The sequence below is a fragment of the Equus quagga genome, chromosome 8, assembly GCF_021613505.1.
Source record: "Equus quagga isolate Etosha38 chromosome 8, UCLA_HA_Equagga_1.0, whole genome shotgun sequence".
Lineage (NCBI taxonomy): Eukaryota > Metazoa > Chordata > Mammalia > Perissodactyla > Equidae > Equus > Equus quagga.
In genome coordinates, this window is record NC_060274.1 from 9748950 (window position 1) to 9763457 (window position 14508).

The following is a 14508-nucleotide window of genomic DNA, read 5'->3' on the forward strand; positions in this document are numbered from 1 at the left end:
GTCTATTTTTTAATGCTTGTATCCTTGACTTATCACAATCTATCTTGAATGAATGCTCTACCTCATATATGGTGTGAGATCCATACAACAGTATGACTCAGCTTACACCCCTGCATCCTTTGTGGTATTGTCATAATATATTTTGAAATACTCCTACATGGAATAGACTTTGTGATACAGCATTGTTATTTTTGTTTTAACAGTCAAGTGATATTTAAAGAATATAAGAAAAAAGAAAGTCTTTTACATTTATATACGTATTTATAATATCCAGTGCTCTTCCTTCATTTCTGTATCTCTGAATTCATGTCCGATATCTTTCCCTTCAGCCTGAGGAGCTTCTGAGTATTTCTTGTATTTTGGGTCTGCTGGCAACAAATTCTCTCACCTCTCATTTTCTGAAAGTGCCTTTACTTCACTTTCATTTTGTATCCAGGGAAAGATATTTTCTAGGGATAAAGAATTCTTTGTTGACAATGTGTGATTTTTTCTGTCAGCACTTTCCACGTGTCCTCCCACCCTCTCCCAGTATCTGTGGTCTGGTAAGTCTCTTCTTCCCACTTTTGTTCTCTTTTATGTAATTTGTCTTTTTTCCTCTGGCTGCTTTTAAGATTTTTATGTTTGGTGCTCGGCAGTTTGGCAGTGAGGTGCCTGGGTGTCTTTTTTTGTATTTGTCCTGCTCAGGGTCTACTGAGCTGGCTGAATCTGTAGGTTGATGGGTTTTTTTTTTTTATCACTTTTGGAACCTTTCCAGCCAGTAATATCTTCAAATTTGTTTTCTGTCCCTTTATCTCTCTTCTCTCCTTTTGGGACTTCAATTAGGTATATTAGATCTCTTGATTCTGTTCCCCAGGTCATTGAGACTGCTTATTTCTTTTCAAAATTTTTTTCTTCACTTTGGATGATGTCTGTTGACCTATTTTCAAGTTCATTAAGGGGATAGAGACTAAAGGATTCAAAGCAGAACAGAGACTTGATCAAGTCAATGTTTTATTAAAAAAGAAGAAATCACCCTTCCCGTAATTGAAACCTATCTCTACCGAAGTCTTCAGTCCTCCTGGGTGATAGCCCACTGAACACCTTGGCCTCTCACCTCTTTGACCTTCTCATCTTCGTTGACTTCCCTCTCTGCTCCTGAGTTGCCTAATACTCCACCCCGATGCCATACCTTGGGCTTAGTCATTGCCCGAAACACTTCGCCTAAAAATCAGTAATTCACCTCCCTGAGCACATCCTCCTCTCGTTCAGCTTGTTTTTACGCCTGCTCCCACAAGGACTGGTTTTCTTCTCTACTGGAATCTTCTATCTGCTGACCCTTCATTCTCTCTCAATTCCTCATTCGTCTTTATTCTTCACGTCCCTCCTGATTTAGCATATGTTCGATGGTCCATCATTTCAGTAACGTTCTTGCTGGGGCCCTAGAACTCCCTTCCCCTCTCTCCTTTTAGCACACCCTTGTCAAGACCCCAACACTAGAGGAAACCTACTCTCTGCTTCTTCTGTGGCTAAGCACAGAGTCATTGCAGATTGGGTGTCACTATGCTTATAAGATCCACAAGTTAAAGGATCTCTCACCGTCAACATTCCTTCACATTCTTAGCAGTGACGATTTTAAACCCTCTCCACATTCCTCACACCTTCCACATAGTCCCTCCCTCTCAGCAGACGACTCCTACTCCAGTGAGACAACTAAAACCCTAGAAGGAATTTTCCTTAATTTCTCACTACCAGAAAACAAACCTGTCCTCTTCTTTTCTCCTCTTGATCACAGGAAAAGGGACACCTCCTATGAGACCTCCAACTATACCTGGGTCCTGTCTGTTTTCACTGTCTGAGGAATTGCCACTGTTTTCTTGTCTACGTGGTCTGGTCAGCTGCTCTCCCTCAGCTGGGCCCTTCTGATCAACACAAATGGGGGAAGATAGGAAAAACAAAAACCTAAAGTCCTGACTCCACATCCCCCCAATTTCTACCCTCTCTTTCTCTGCTCCTTTTATAGCTAAACTGTTGAAAGAGTTATTTATGCTTTCTTTTTTTTTTTTTTTTTTAAAGATTTTATTTTTTCCTTTTTCTCCCCAATGCCCCCCGGTACATAGTTGTGTATTCTTCGTTGTGGGTTCTTCTAGTTGTGGCATGTGGGACGCTGCCTCAGCGTGGTCTGATGAGCAGTGCCATGTCCGCGCCCAGGATTCAAACTAACGAAACACTGGGCCGCCAGCAGCGGAGCACGCGAACTTAACCACTCGGCCACGGGGCCAGCCCCCTATTTATGCTTTCTTTTTGCTCAACCCCCATTAATTCTCAATACTCCAATTTGAATTCTGCTCGCTTATTTTGTTTTACTTTTTTTCCTTAGGCATTCTCTATCCTTACCTGCATATATATATATACACACACATATACATAAGGTATAGATACCAATCTTAATAGCATCATGTCTGTAACTTTTTGCTATTCAGATTTACAAAAGCTAAAATGATACTGATAATATCTACTGTTGGTGCAGGTGTGTGAAAACTGGCCCTCTCATGCACTGTTGCGGGGAATGTAGACTGAGTGAGTGTTTTCATGGGCACTCAGTAGTATCTATTAAAAGAATGTATATACCATTTGACCTAGTATTAATACTCTGGGAATCTCTTCTACCTAAATACTCATGGGTGTTCTTAAAGGTTTGTGTATGAAGTAGGTACTGGCATGTTGTTTACAGTATGGAAAAACTGGAAACAACCTAAATGTCTGCCAATGGGAATAATGGTTAAATAAAAACAATGGTATACTCAAAGTGTGTAATGCTCTAGTTAAAAAGAATGAAGTTGATGTATATGGAAGCACTCCAAGACACATTGCTGAAGTAAAAATCAAGTCACAGACCAGTAGGAATAGTATGATTCCATTTAGCTAAAAAAAAAAATCTATGGAGCCACAGGGTGTCTGTATAAATTATAGGCATATGACAATTTTTTAAAAGGTTTGGAAGAGTATCCACCAAACTTTTAACTTTGGTTACTTCTGAGGATATAAATGGAACTGAGAAATGATGGGAGTGTTAAAGTGGGCCCTTCATTATTTAATTTATTTATTTGTTTTTACAGTTAACATGTATTTAGATGTTATATAATTTTAAAACACTAAATATTACAGAAAGACACATGTTTTTGAAGGGGCCCTTGATGTTTTGTAAAAGGTGAAGCATCTCATGCGTTGTGAAAATACATTTTCAACTGAAAAAATGCCATAGAAATGGGTTGTGCCATGGTTTCTCTGTGTTTCCTTTCTTGTGACTACATTAAAAATAGAGCCATATTTTTGTACATGCCATTAATATACGTGTTTATCTCTATGGGTAGATTTTTAAAACATTCTTATTTTGTTATTATAAAGCATTCTTTAACAAATTTTGAAGAGGAATTTTCTGATTTTACAACTTTGAACGTTGTTAAAGAATTATTGAGCCTGGAACTTGTTTTGTATTGTTAAATACGGGCCTCCTGTCATCACAATGATTCTCGACGCGTTTGCTGTAAAGAGTGGGAGGAGGATGTAGGACAGCTGCTATCTGTTGAGTGCCTGCTGGGCTTGGTAAAAGGCAGTTTTTGTATAAGTTAATTTATTAGAAGCTTCCTCCAGCTCAGAGAAGCCAAGGAACTTGACTGAGGTTCCACAGCTAGTAAGTAGGGGACAGAAATTTGAGCCCAGTTTCAAGGCCCGTGTTCTGTTTTATTTTAAATTTTATAAATAATACATGAATAGATTCTCATTGTAAGTACTTCAGAGAACATAGATACAGCAAAAAGATTGAACACCTTTTTACAGAGCACTCCCCAACCCCAACCCTGTCTAAGAGGTAATGGCTATTTGTTAGCTTAGTGTCTCTTTCCAGATCTGTGTGTGGAATAAAGTAACACAAGTGTGCCTATAAAGTAATACATTGTTTTAAACAACAAAAAACACAAAAAATAAATGAAATCGTACTGCACATAGTATTGCTTTGTCTCCCTTTAAAAAATAGTCTTCCCTTGTGAACCCCAGGTTTTACAAGACTTTTGTCTATCAGCAAGCTCATTTTGAAGAAATAATTTCCTCGTGTCTATTAAAGTCTGCTAATATGACTGCCAATCAGGATGAAATAAATAGTATTAACTCACTGAGTTTAGTAATTCTTGCTAAAAGCAAAATATCATGATATTTTCTTACCATTTATGACCTCACCTCTAGTGATGGCAACTTTTGTTAGATTTTCTAAATAAAGAAAATGGCTCTTGAACCCCTCCTACTTCTTTGAGACTCCTAAGGGGTACCTGGCTGGGGACCTCGTGGCCTTGTGCCGTAGGACCCAGAGGACCTTAGGGAGGAGCTGACTTGGAGTGGGTGGGCTTTTCCGCGTGGACAGACGCCGAGGTTTGTCTTTCTCCCGTCGTTTTCCATCTGAAACCGCTCACCCGTCTGAGGCGCGGTAGAGTCGGTATTCAGGGCTCTGTTCTTCTCACCAGGCTGGGTCTCCCTGCTGGCCGAAGCCATGAAGTCTCCCCACATCATGGAGGCCTCACACGCCGCCAGGAGCCTGGCTAATCTAGACCGAGACACCGTGAGAGAGAAATACCAGGACGGCGTGTACGTGCTCCACCCCCAGTACCGCACGAGGTGAGGACAGGACGGCACTTTGTTCCCTGTGGGGACAGAAAGCCTAGAGGGCTTAACATTTCCCTTGATTTCTGCATAATTTAGATAAGTTAAATACCTTACAAATAAGTCAAATACCTAGTTACTGAAACAATTTGTCCCTAATAACCTCAGAAGAATTGTAGGCTGTCCTGAAAGTATGGAACTACCTGGATTATCGGGGTCATTTTTCACCAAGGCTCGCCTTCAGCAAGGTTGCATTCAGCTTTTACCCCGTCCGTGTCCCACGTGAACTTGGTAATGCATACGTCTTCACTACACTTTTGAGGTGGATCTGAGCTGATGCTGATTGGGATTGTAGAGGTCGTTCCGGATGGGAAGGCGAGAGGACATTGTCATATGCAGGCACCCAACTGGCCTGGGCCTACAGCTGAAGGGGCTGGAGCAAGTTTATGCCAGGGATAAATCGCGCACTTATTTGACTCGTGCCCCTTCTTCAGGTTATTTCTGGTCAGTATTTCCAGTTGTATCATTGCTGAGACAATAAATATAGAAAGGAGCACATGAAAAAATGACAGATTTCTTGGATTTTTGTCAGGCACTTTAAAACAATAACTCAGAAAATAGCAAACACTTTTTTTAATTTGGAAAATGGATTGTGTGGTTAATTCCAACTTGTAAATAAAATAATATACTAATGCATTTTATATGTGTTACATAATTGTGTGTGTACTATAAATAGCTTGCAAATAATATACTATCTACAATTTTTAAAAATACGTCAGATCCAAAGAAAGAATATGCTACTTTAAAATCTTATTTGCCTTATTTCTTATAAACATTATTTTTCTTGATCAATTTTAAAAAATCTCATTCATGCATACTGACTTTGAAACTCACGTTCTTATTTAATTTCTTAAATACTTCTGTGGATTTGTGGAATGTTCTCATGGAATTTCCTGGAGGGTGATCTCTCACGTCTGTCACTTCATTGATCGCTAAACTCATTACGGTTGATTTTGGTCGGTCCACCCGGCTAGATTATGTCTCCATTTTTACAGAGAGAGCAGTGGGCACGCTTGTAGGTGTCTTTGCAAAACTCCTTATGGGGTTCCTCAGTACACCCGCCCTTAGAAAGCTTGCCTTCATTTTTATCTCGTGTCATGTAAACCTGCTAAGCACCATCCACAGAGAGTGCTGTGTGGATTCTTACCAAAGCAATAATGCGTTTATTCTGCTTCTTTTAAAACTCTCTCCCCTGTCAGTCAGCCCATTAAAGCAGATGTCCTTTTTATTCATGGCCTGATGGGAGCAGCGTTCAAAACATGGCGCCAGCAGGACGCTGAGCAGCAGGGTCCAACTGACGAGGCTTCAGAGGACGAAGCCAGGCATACGACATGTTGGCCCAAGGTAAGGGAGCGGCTGGCTCGGGTAGGCCACCCGTATCACCACACGCTGCGGCGCCTCTGGCCGTGGGAGCCTCATTGCGGCTTGCTTATTCTCCTTTTGCTGGGATTTTCTTCTGTCCCTTAGGGACACTTGTAGAGTGCTGCATGAACAGCTGGGCTAGACCCCCGCGTTGTGTAATTTCTGGTTTGGGTGCAGTCTGTGGTTCTAAAAGAATATTCCGTTAAGTAAAAAACAGGGGCAGGGACCAGTATTAGTTCATTCCCATTAGAAATATAATATAGCAAATAATCTATTCATAACAGTTGGCTAGTTCTATGATTTTAATAATTATAAAAATAGAAAGATTTTGAAGAAGTAATTCCACTTTGGATTTCCTTGATATTTCTTCCAAAGAGCCTTAATTCTGGAAGAATTCATTGAATGGAATTTGTCTAGAGCTCAGTGAAAATCGATGTGGCATATCTGTGTACTTTCCAGGGCTTTGCCCACTCTTGCTTGTTCACCTTCACAAAGGCTTGTCAAGCAGAAAGATTGGTTTGCACTTTGTGGTGACACTACAGTATGGAGATGACAATGGACCCTGGGTCCTCAGGGACAGAGCTGTGACTGCCATTAGTATCTCTGAGTTCTCAGGGCGAATCTCTAATCATCAGACTATACTTTCTGTCCTGAGATCTTAACTTTCTATTAAATGCTTTCAAAAGCCAATTTGATCTAGACTCCAAATCAGGCCTTGCTTGTGGCTATAGCAGTTTAAAATCGAGAATATTCTCTTGAAACCTACATTAGCCTCATGCTATAAATATTGATACCATCTTGGGATCAGGATATAAAAAGATAAAATGCTGGAATTATTTTTCTAGACACCTTTAAACTTTATTCCAAAGTGATCTTTAGCTAGTTGTAAATATTGCAAGAGACCTTTAGTTAGGAATTTCAATTACTAGGAAATAACTGGGGCAGTGGAGAGTCATGTGTGTTCCTTTGTACCTGGTATTTTACACAGACGTGGTTAGCGAGAGACTGTCCTGCTCTCCGAATTATATCTGTGGAGTATGACACCAGCCTCAGTGACTGGAGAGCGAGGTGCCCGATGGAAAGGTAACAGACGGGCAGCTTTGGACTGGGAGGAGGGGCAAGGGTCCAGGCCGTAAGTGGACCCGCTGCAATGGAGGGGAGTTTTATCTTTTGATGCCACAGACAGGATTTTCGTATGAACAAACTAACCTAACCATGTTTTTCTTCCTTCTAGAAGGAGTTAGCGATAAATTAACAAGGAAATAGGATAAGACTCAGATACAGTGTTGGTGTCAGGCTGCTAACGTGGTTCACTTACAACTATTCTAATAGGGAGGGCTATGGATTCTATAGCAGTCCCCTTCACTCTTGGACGTAAACATGAGGCTTTTTGCTTTTCTTTTCACAAGCATACTGGCTAAATGAAGCAAAGAAAAAGATGCTGAGCAATGTGGGCTCCCTACGTCATTTCTGTCACATGTGCCAATTGTACCTAGAGGAAGGAACGTGGGACTTCTGGGCTCCAGGACCCAGACTGTAGCCAATTCCACCTTTGACTCACTGTGCAATATTAGATGTCGTTTAACTCATCTGGGAAGCTTGGTCTACAGATAGAGAGAGTTGGTCTGAATGAGTTTTCTCTCTGAACGGCCCCCACGTAGCTGCCAGAGGAAGGGGGCTGAGGGCCAGTGGGCAGGGCCCAGGGCTCCTTCCCCATGTCACCCAGAGAAGCTCTGACAAACTTTTATTTCGAAGAAAGGATTCTATGTTTGAAACTATAAACAGTTTGAAACTACCGGACCAGATAGGTTTGAAGTTCCCTTTTAGTTTGAAAATTACTTACTTTGAATTCTCTGATTTTGATAGTTTTCTAGTATTTCTAAATAAGAAACCAAAATGATGAAAGCTTAATGTTTTCAGCATAAATACAAGTAGAACTAAATAGCAATGACAGCTGACTTCAGATAGGCGAACTCACAAGAGACAACATGATCTTATTGTCAGGCCACCTCATGAGAAAGGACGTGCGTCCTAAGTGTGTGTGTGGGGGGCGGTTGGTGTGAGACCCCAGTGTGGCCTGTAAAAATTGCCATACACATAGTAGATGCTCAAACAGTGCTTGTTCAGTAAATGAACAGCTCGTTCTGGGCTTAGATAGTCCCAGTTATGCCAGTGTGACTAAGTGAGAAATGGTGAAGGAGCAGTTGCAGAAATCGAGCAGAGAGGATAGGGCTATTCCTGACTCCAAACTGTAGCATGTGGCATTGGTCCAATAAACAAAAGTCTTGCCTTAAAAAGTTGGATAGCAAAATGTTGGCGGGGCAGGGGGGACCGGTGGGATTGGTCGCCTCCTGTCACGCTTGCTGTTTTCATTTTGTTCAGAAAGTCCATTGCATTCAGGAGCAACGAACTTCTTAGGAAGCTCAGAGCTGCTGGTGTTGGGGACAGGCCGTTGATTTGGGTGTCACATAGCATGGGAGGTGAGTGTGTTTCACTTTTGCCACGCGAGCATTGGGAGGTTGTCAGCCATCGGGGCTCACCGAAGTTACTGTAGCTGTCTGTGTTACTTAATAGCGGCCCTTTTCCCCCCTAAATTAATGTTTTTGGCTATGGCTAGGAGTTCTAAAATCACTACTCTCCTTCCATGATATTTGTTTTTCTAGAGGGGACAGCTAGTAACAAACCATATAAAAGGAATATGCGTTTGTCAGCTTAATGCTTTCACGTAGCAATAATGAATAAACATCAGAAGCAGTCGGTGGCTTATAGAAGCCTGACTTAACTATCCCTCAGCATCCTGGCTGGTCCCTGGACCCCCCATCGCAGAGTCCACTATTGCTCCCACAGCCCAGCCCGCTCCTGCCTGCTCACCCTTTGCCCTGAGCCTGCTGACGTGGAGGTGTGATCACAGCTGTCCACTCTGGGGGTCCCAGTGCTGGCTTGCTAAGCCACATGGCCTGCTCCTCCCGGCCCACTCCCCAGTCCACTTCTAAATTTTCACCATCCACCTTGCAGAGGGCCTTCCTGCAGGCCCTGGCCTAGTTTATCTGATGAAATGCTCAAAGTTGCTGCCTCTGAGTCAGGGATTCCTGCCGAGAGAAAGGTGGATGGAGTCCTTTGTGTCCTCCAAGATCCACTGTCACCATCTGCCTGACCTTTGTGTTTCACTGTCGGCTCTAAGCCCAGGCTGGGGAGACAGAAGGTGCCTTCCTAGCTGCATTTTCCCATTGCAGCTTTGTTTTCCATGGTGGATAAGCTTTATGGTACTATGTGTTTTCTGAATATTAGTACTGTCGTAGTGGTGTGGTCATTATTGGGCTGCTGTGAGCAGGCTGGGGAGACTGGCTGCTGCATGTTCATTTCATTGATGGACACCCAACACAGCAATGCTTAACATTCCTTCTATGGGACAGTGCCTTCTGTGATATAAGATCTGCCTTACAAACGGGTTTCTAGAATCTTAACCTGTTTGTAGGCTTGTACTATATATTCTACAGGATCAAGAGTATTACCCTGTGAGTATTTTAAGGCCCTGTTTATTGGACTACAGACAATTATTGCTTAAACTTTTTTTAAAGAAAGCATCTCTTTATGTATTTCTTTTGCCTTTTAAAAAAAAATAATGGAGGGAAAGAAAGTAACTTATGCATTGTTTTTCTTTCTTCTTTATGGCTAGGTCTTCTTGTCAAAAAGATGCTGTTGGAGGCCTCTAAGAAGCCAGAAATGAATACTGTTATAAACAATACTAGAGGAATCGTTTTTTATAGCGTCCCTCATCATGGGTCCCATCTGGCTGAGTACTCTGTTAATATTCGCTATCTTCTCTTTCCCTCACTGGAAGTCAAAGAACTCAGCAAGGGTAATACTTCCTGCCGTGAAGGGAATTTGGGTTGTATTAACATCAGTTATACAGGAGAAGGAGAAAAACTTTTCTAACTTGACTATGTTATCTCATTTTATTATTTGTATGTGAATTGTGTTTAGACCATCATGGAAAATTTTTAGTTTGGGCTTAATTTTTCTTTGCTATCCTCCCTTTTTGTTCTTTTTTTTTTTTTTGAGAAGTCTCATGTGTACATTATAATTTGACTTTTGCTGGGAGGCCAGAGTTGTATGCACTGTTTCTGCTGCTGCTGTCAGGTTCCCTGGGGCTCCAGGCTCAGCTGCTGTGGCCAGGGGGCCGGGATCATGGACATGGCCTCACTGTTCCTGCGTTCCGCCTCCTGTGTCTTCCCATCCACCCACCTTCAGATGCGCAGACGTATGATCTCTCCAGCATCCTAGCGTATTGGGCTGAGGAACATTTGTTGAGTTACGGATGTTTTACTGGTTGTAGATTGAAGGGGAAAGACAAAGGGAGCACTTCATGCTGCCCTGATGCTGACGTCACTCTCCCCTTTTTTGTTCTTAAGCCATTGTTTGCTCAAATATGACAATTTTAATACTGTCTTAAATATTAAAAACTTTTTAAGTTATATAATGTTTTGCTTTAAGTATTAGTTTAAGTATTATTCCAAATTAGCAATGAACTGCTTTTTTCCATGAGTTTGGAAAATCAACTCTTAAAATATACACGAGCTTTCAAGATTTTCATCATATGAATTATAAAGCACTGTATTTGGATTAACAAGCAGCTGCTCTCTCCCAGGAACACCTGTTAATCGGAGTGGGCCCCGGCGTAAGCCTGAACGTGCCGGTTGTCTTTTTGCTTGTGTTCTCTTTGTTCTTCTTTATGGAGAGTTTCTTGACTTTATTTTCTAAAGTTTCTGTTGAATTTTATTTTTTTGCAGTCAAATTATATTTTCCATGAGCTGTTTCTTGTTCTCTGATCTATTGTGTTTTGAAATCAGTCTAAAGACACTAATTCGAGGTGGTTCTTTCTGTTTCTTCATTGAGCTTCTTCTCTCCTCGGGTTTTCTGTTTGCTCGCCAGCTCTGTCTCTCTGAGGTTGTGGGCTTTCTGCTGAGGTCTGGTGCTTCGTGATTGCCCTTCATATGTGAGGCCAGGGGCCCGGAAGGGACGGGCTCTTTGTGGTTAGAGAGGCTTTGTTGATGGAGGCTGCGCTTTGGGGTAGGGGTGCCGGCCAGCACACTGGGGGACCCCTGAGTCCCACACACCATACTGCCCTGGGATGCAGCCTCCTGTCAGCCAGTAACGTGAGAAACGCGTCCCTCGGACGCTGGCCTCTCAGTCTGGTTGGTTCTAGCCCTTTACTCTCATCTTAATAGCATCTTAGGAAGGAGAGGAAATAACTCAGCCACCATCTGGAATCAGAACCTTACTTTCCCCCCTAAATTTGGAAGCTTAATGCATTTTATTCTGATTCAGGTAAACAGAACTTGTCATGATCTTGTTCTCTATAATTTTACAGATTCTCCTGCACTTAAAACACTACAGGATGACTTTCTGGAGTTTGCTAAAGACAAGAACTTCCAGGTGCTGAATTTTGTAGAAACACTGCCCACCTACATTGGCAGCATGATCAAACTCCACGTGGTGCCCGTGGAATCAGCAGGTACTCACTCATTCGAAATTGGTTGGCCATTAGAGGCCTAGTTGGTGGTACTGAACATTTAATCATAAACATCAACTTGTGTATTCAGTTTCTCACTTTTAGCAGACAGTTTTATGAAGATCTAGATTCGAATTCTATTATTCTTTTCAGCCATAGATTAAAATTTCCCTGCCAACATATAACCTTGGCATTATCCCCCACTTCATTTAACTGACTAGATGGCAAAGGTTTATTGGGTAAGTGTGAGTCAGCCATCAGGAGTGACTCTGGCGTTAAGAATACGAAGCCCTCTGTCAGCTGGATTGAAAGGGGCGTTTCACTTAATGGATTTACAGCTTCGGGCAGAATCCTGAAAAAATCAACTAAAGGCGTGGAAACTTTAGCAAACAAATGGAAGATACGTGGGGAATATTCACACAACAAAGTCCAGTGGAAAAGGCTTGTGGAAAGTAAATTTCTTCATCATCCTGGGGTTGAGAAAAATGCCCAATCCCTGCTATAGGGTATTGTAATGTATTCCAGGCTCTTGGAGGGCAGGGCCCAAATCCTACTTCTCCTTAGAGCCTCCTCTATTACTCTGCACACAGTAGATAACCCATGCATTTCACTCCCTGAAATGCTTTTCCCTCACTGCCTGACTGCTCCGCTTGCTTTTCTGATCCCCTCTGAGGCTGGGTTAGGTGTGTCCTGTTGGCACTCGGCCATATGAGAGCTCCTTGCAGCCAGGGGCAGTGTGTATCTGGGGGGCCTGCTGGATGGTTCTTCCGTCTGTCTAACAAGTTTTGTCCTAACTTCGTTATGTGTTATCTAAGTAAAAGGAGAAAGGCTTACCGCTCTGTATTGAAGCCCAAAGAGGCTTCCCCTCAAAGGAATGTGCCGCAGGGGGAGGAGCCAGTGTTCAGTCGAAGAACTGAAGAGTTCAAAGAACAGCTGCCAGGTGGTTTGTATTTGTATTTGTTTAAAAGGGACTTTGGAAGCTGGAGGCAAAAGCAGAGTCCATATTGTGGACGAGCTGCTTGTGGTGGCGAAGCCTTGTCCTACTCTGTCTGCCCTTCTGCCGTGCCGCCAGGAGCCTTGCCTTCCTCCCTAACCGCCACTGCCTCCCTCCCCGAGCCGGCCTCACCAGCATCTCTTGTCGCTTCTGTCTCGGGGGACTTTGTTAGACTCAAACATCAGAAACGCTTCCAAATCTCTCAAGCACTGTCACCCTCCCCCAGGGGAGTGACCCTGGGCTTTGGGTGTGGAATGGCTCCCACGTGAGATGTTCCTGTTCTTTTCATCGTGAAGTGTCGTAACAAACTCTAGAAAAAGAAGTCGTTACAAGCAGCGTGGAGTAACCACCTGCGAGTGTGTAAAGGCTTTGAAGACGACAGTGCTCAGGCTTTACGAATTCACTGTCAAATTAGGCAGTGACCAGGACACATGCGAAGAATTTATGAAAGGCATAAAAATATAATTATATCTACTGAGGATCCATTCTTGCTCAATTGGTCACATGTAGTTTACCTACAGTCAAACTTCAGGTCCCTTTATCTCTAAGACTCCCTCATCAGAACCAAATCCACATTTAGAGTTACCCATTTGGCCTCTTTCAATATTGATGGGGGGAAGCTTATATTTTTCCTTAGATTTTATTGACATTTTTGTTTTCTCCAGATTTAGGCATTGGAGATCTAATTCCTGTGGATGTTAACCATTTGAACATTTGTAAGCCAAAGCAAAAGGATGCTTTTTTGTACCAGCGTACCTTACAATTCATCCGTGAAACTTTAGCCAAAGACCTTGAAAACTGACTCTTATCTTCCATTTTTCATATGTGAACACAGTGCAAGAAACTTGGTGTTGTCTTTCTCTTTCAGCTCTAAGCAATCATGCAGACATAGTCACTATGGCATCCACTGTAGTGGTCTGGGGTATCTCGCAGGCAACAGAATATTGTTCTCAGTTCACGCGCTGTAAAGCACAAACATGGAAGTGGCGACCAGAGAATGAAGGCTAGACTGGATTCTTTTGATTTACAAGCAGTTCCACGTGTGCCAGTTGATGCTTGGCATTGTTGTCCTGGTGACAAGGAGCAAGCTGCTGTGGATGGAGAATGCCTTTTGTTACCTGTGGCTGTTTCCAGCTCGTGCTAGGAGGAGCACCAATGGCTTCTGAAGGGAGAGCCATCACCAATGCCATAAAAACCCCATTTGGAGAGTACCTAGAATGAACTAGAGCATAAAAGACTGCTTTGTTCTGGGTTTCCGTGTGCTGCAAATTTTTTAAAACATGTCAGTGTAAGCCTTTGTCTAACGTGTTAACTTTGTTGGACCTGTTGTCATCCATGGAGCAGTTCCTTGTAAGTTTTTATTTTCGTATTGCTGAGAACAAATATTCCTCTTTTTAAAAAAACTCTCTAGTAATTCTTTCCAAACTGTTGCTACCTGTACGTTTATTTTTTCCCAGATAAAGTAGCTAATCCATTATTGATCAGAGTGTGAAATAAAAGTGTTCTAAGCTATTATATATATTAGTGAATACTTAGTATTGAGATTCTCACATTCTTTTTAACTAATAAAGTATTCCTTTCTTTCCTGCTCATTTGAAATTGGCATTAACTGACCTCCAGCATGTGAGAAACAGGAAATAACATTGATGACTTTTGCTTTTTTTAATAACAGCATTATTGAGCTATATAAAATTCACCCTTTAACATCTACAGTTCCTTGATTTTTAATATATTTACAGAGTTGTGCAACCATCACCACTATCTAATTTCAGAACATTTCATCATCCCAAAAAATAACCCCACACCCATTAGACTTCACTCCTCACCTCCTTTGCCCTCAGCCCCTGGCATACACTAGTCTATTCTGTCTCTGTGGATTTGCCAGTTATGGACATTTCATATAAATGGAATTATACAATACGTGGCCTTCTGTGTCTGGCTTCTTTCTCTT

At 42.1% G+C, this 14508-nt stretch overlaps 1 protein-coding gene across 6 annotated transcripts in view; it reads left to right on the forward strand.

The window, feature by feature from the left end:
• SERAC1 (serine active site containing 1) overlaps positions 1 to 14508 on the forward strand; it is a 53724-nt gene extending 39216 nt beyond the window's left edge. For all 6 annotated transcript variants that reach the window (XM_046670412.1, XM_046670414.1, XM_046670411.1 and 3 more), the window contains 7 exons: positions 4494 to 4644; positions 5889 to 6033; positions 7040 to 7134; positions 8434 to 8531; positions 9728 to 9910; positions 11423 to 11566; positions 13223 to 14508. In XM_046670412.1, the coding sequence (XP_046526368.1) occupies positions 4494 to 4644; positions 5889 to 6033; positions 7040 to 7134; positions 8434 to 8531; positions 9728 to 9910; positions 11423 to 11566; positions 13223 to 13359 (953 nt within the window). In that variant the 3' untranslated portion in view covers positions 13360 to 14508. The remainder of the gene's footprint in view (positions 1 to 4493; positions 4645 to 5888; positions 6034 to 7039; positions 7135 to 8433; positions 8532 to 9727; positions 9911 to 11422; positions 11567 to 13222) is intronic.